We start from the raw sequence: 4,727 nt of genomic DNA, 5'->3' as shown, positions 1-4,727 counted from the left end.
AAAAAAAAAAAAAAAAAAATAGCTATTTGGAGTATATTCGTTACACATAAAAGAACTATGTTAATTTATATAATTATATTTTTATAATTCTATATTTTTTTGTTTTCACAAATATTTGTACAAAAAAAAAAAAAAAAGAAAAAATTAAAATATTTATGTGTGTCTCTTATTAAAGATATAATAATATATATATATATATAAAACTAGATATTGAATATGAAACAGGCATACAAAAATATATACATATATATATATATTTTTTTTTTTTTTATTTATACTTTTCCTTTTTCATTTTTATTATTTCATTTTAATTTAATTATTATTTTTTTTTAATTACATTTAAAAAGTTTTAAAATTTCAAAAGAAAAAAAAAAAAAAAAAGACATTTAAATTATTCACAATTAAAAAAATGCTTGATATTATCTAAGGTTGTTCTTAATAACGTTGAGAAATAGACAGGTCTGGAGTTTGTACCTGTATTAGCAAAAATACAAAGTATAAATGAATAAATATTAATTAGAAATATATTTTAAAACATTTAACAGAAATAAAAAATATACGGATATATATATATATATATATATGTATGTATGTATATAAAATTATAATAATCCAAAAAATAATAATGTTCAATTCTTTTCTCCTAAAAAGAAAATTTCAAACAAAAAATATGAACAAAATAAGAACAAAAAATAAAATAAATAAATATATATATAATATTTTATATTTTTAACATGTATATATTTTATTTGTTTTAAAAATACATATATTAATTTTTAACCACTATAATCCACTTGATACCAAGGTAACAAACTCTGAAAAAAAGCTATTAACAAGTTACTATTTAAAGAAATATAATAATTTGATGCCCTGTTAATTACATTTGGATTATATGATCTATTTTTTTCCATTAAAAAATCAGGGAGTAAATAATTGTGTAATTTGAATTCTCCAACTCTAACATGTTTATATTTATTTATATCTAATAGGGCAATTTTTTTGTATCCCTCCTTTCTTACCTCGTCAATTTCTTGAGATACTAAAAAATGAAAAAAAATATATATTATTTATATAAATATTGTTGGATCGTTATGTATTGATCATACATAAAAGATTATCTCCCACTATATATAAATATATATATATATATATGTATATTTTTTATTTGTTGTTACCCTTTTTATCTTTATACATTTCGTGTATGTAACTACTACACACATGTAGCCATGTTATAATTTTTTCTGATTTATAATAGATATTATTTTTTTCTAAAAAGCAAGAAATAATTTTTTGTACAATTTCATATTCTTGCTTGTTAAACATTTGTGTATTTGAAAAAGGAGGAGCAGCTAATATATCTTGGAATAAGTAATCATATATTGTTTGTTTTACAATTTTTGTTTCTTTAAAATTATTATAATGAAGAAATATTTTTAAAAAGCTAGGGAACTGTAATAGTGCTCTAATTAAAAACAGATGTGCACAGAACGAAACTGAATAATTTTGTTTACTATTATTATTATTATTATTATTATTGTTATTATTATTGCTATTATTATTATTATTATTATTATTGTTATTATTATTGTTATTATTATTATTTTGATTTTGTTTTATATCATGTATGTCTTTTTGATTTGTATTCGATTTCTTGTTATTTTCAGATGTTTGATTTACATGATAATTTATTTGCTCCTTCCATTTATAACAATTAAAAGTTATATTAAAATGTGGAATTAAATATTTACATTCTTCATATGAGAATGAATTAATTATATCATTTATTTTAATAAGTTTTATGTCTTCAAGATTAAGATGAGTATTTATTTTTAAATATAAAGACATGGGTATAGCAAAAGCAAAATTTGGAAGTATGAAATGTAATCTAATTTCATAGTTATTAAAAATATATAAATTTGTTTGTTCATTCATAATAATAGACTGTTTGTTTTTTTGATTTGTAAAAATATCACAATTTTGTGATGAATGTATGGAATTATTTTTTAATATATCATTTTGATCACATTTATTTATATGTATTTCTTTTTGCTCATTATCTGTATTATAAGTAGTATCATTTTTTGTAGATGCTTCATTTTTATTTGTTGACACATCATTATTCTTCAAATAATTATGATGATCATCATGATTAGGTTGCATGTTTACTTTATTTATATTATGTTCTTTATATTCATTGTTTTGAATATTTTCTTTGTCTTGATTCGATTGGATGTTAATGTTATTTATTTTATCAGTATTATTAGTAGTAAGATTATTTTCAATATGTTGTATAGGAAGTGTGTTTTCTTGATCTATTAACAAGGTTATTATTTGAGCATATGTGTGAGGAGGTATTACAGATTGAATATTTTGTATTATAAAATTAAAGGAGAAATATAAAAGAAAATCATATAAATTACATTTGAGGATAATATTATCAATTCTTAATAATATACTACATAAATCATTAGCTAGATCAATTTTACATAATAGCTTTGCAATTTCTAATGCTGTGATTGTACATGCTTCATTTTCTAATGATTGCATATGCATATATAATGATTTGAATATACATTTATTATCATATATATATGGATTAATAAAAACATTAAAATTTTTATTTAAAAAATTAGGATGAAAATTAATATGAAAAATATTTTGTAATAATAAAATAGATGTTTTAATAAAATTATTAGCAATTTCATAATTTCTTGTTTCATTATAATATTCAGCTAATACAAGTAATGTTTCTATATGATATGGATATTTTTTTACTAAGTCATTCATTGCTTCTATATCATGAGAATCTAATAATAAATAAAATAAATTTTCAGCATTCAAATATAATTTATTTTTTTCAATTTTAAATTCATTATCATTATATTTCATAGATAAAGGTGCTTGAACTATTTTTGTTGTAAAATCTTGAATTATCCAATTCTTCAAATATTTTATTTTACTTTTTTGAATATACTTTTTTTTTTTAACAAAATTTTTACCAAATATTCTTTTTAATTCTATATTCACATCAAAATTATTTTTTTCTAATTTTAGGCTATAATCATATTTTTCATGTGTGCATGTAAAAAGTTGAATCTGGATGGATTCTCCTTCATTATTATAATCACTACAATAATTTTTATTATCACTTTTATTATTATCTGGATTGGTCATAAAATTTGTATTCCCCTCATCTTGTGAAACATTAACTTTGTTATATTCAATATTGTTGTCACCTCTTTGATGATTATTATATATATGATTATTTAAATTATTTGTTCCTTTTTTTTTTTTTGTTTCTTCTTTATTTATTTCATTCAATATATCTGATATTTCTTCATCCACATTTTTTTTCTTTTTTTTTTTTTTCTTTTTTTTCTCTTCCACACTTGGGCTTATTTCAAAATAATTATCAAGTCGTTTTTCAACTGTATCTTTTTTATCAGTCATATGTTTTGTTTGAATAGTATTCTTTGTTTCATTGTTATATTTTTTTTTATTTCCTTTTTGTTTCTCTCTTAATTTATTATGCTCAATATTTTGTTTCCCTTCATTATCATTTTTATCACTATTTGTATTGTGGCTTGTTACACTGTCATCACTTTCTGATGACATTAAATAAGTGAAAACATTTTTCTTTTTTTTCCTTTCTATTAATTCTAAAGATGACGTTTCTTCTTCTTCATTAATTTTTTTTATCTCATCTTTTGTTTTCTCTTTTAAAAATTTTTTCAGCAGTCTGCTAGACATTCTATTATTAAAAAGGGTAATGTAACAATAAATACAGACATATAAACATAAAGAAAAAAATAATAAATAAAAATATATATATATATATATATATATTTAATATATATATTTTATTTTTTAAAATATGAAACCTTTCAAGGGGCAGAAAAAGAAAACACGCTCATCAAAATGTATTTGAAGTGTATAATATTATTATCTTATTATTTACAATACAAATTTTTTTCTTTTTTTTTTATAAATATATATAAAATAATGTTCTCTACACTTAAAAAAAAAATATATTATAAATAAATAAATATAAATATATATATATATATAATTTAATATATTTTTTAAATAAGGATTGATTATAACATGATATACGTTGATAATAATCTATCAAAAAAAAGGTACAAAAAAAAAAAAAAAAATATAATATTAATAAAAAAAAATAACAATATAAACATAAATATATATTTATATATATATATATATATAATATATGTATACCAATTATTTTAAAGATTGCATATTCTCAAATTTGAAAAACACAAATAATATTAAAATATATAAAATATATACTATATAATATATATATTATATATATATTATATATATTTTATATATATTATTACATATTCAAAACAACGAACCAATTGAATGTCAAGCACGTTTATTATTATATGAGAAGAAAAATACTTAAAAATAAAAAAAAAAAAAAAGGCTCATAACTAAAAAAATAATAAAACCAAACATATGAAAAAATAGAAAAATACATGAATCAACAAATTATTAGGGGAAAAGTGTCAGCATCTTAAATATACAAAAAGGAAATATATATATATAAAAAAAAAAAAAAAAAAAAAAAAAAAAAAAATTTATATTTTTTAAATTTTATAATTTTTTTTTTATTTTATATTTATTTTTTTTTTTTTTTTTTTTTTTTTTTTTTTTTTTTTTTTTTTTTTTTTTTTTTTTTTTTTTTTTTTTTTTTTTTT

General features: G+C 17.7%; 1 protein-coding gene across 1 annotated transcript; it reads right to left on the bottom strand.

Annotated features, from left to right (window-relative positions):
* Window positions 1–391: 391 nt before the first annotated feature.
* PGSY75_0506800 (putative transcription factor 25) lies at window positions 392–3,750 on the bottom strand (the record flags this gene model as incomplete). The annotated part of the gene is made up of 3 exons (XM_018784349.1): window positions 392–474; window positions 782–1,039; window positions 1,215–3,750. 3 exons carry the CDS (start codon window positions 3,748–3,750, stop codon window positions 392–394), a joined length of 2,877 nt encoding a protein of 958 aa, XP_018643004.1.
* Between the last annotated feature and the right edge of the window lie 977 nt (window positions 3,751–4,727).

Source organism: Plasmodium gaboni, chromosome 5 (assembly GCF_001602025.1).
Source record: "Plasmodium gaboni strain SY75 chromosome 5, whole genome shotgun sequence".
NCBI lineage: Eukaryota > Apicomplexa > Aconoidasida > Haemosporida > Plasmodiidae > Plasmodium > Plasmodium gaboni.
The sequence above is the reverse complement of the archived record's forward strand: the minus strand, read 5'-3'. Positions and strand labels throughout refer to the sequence as shown.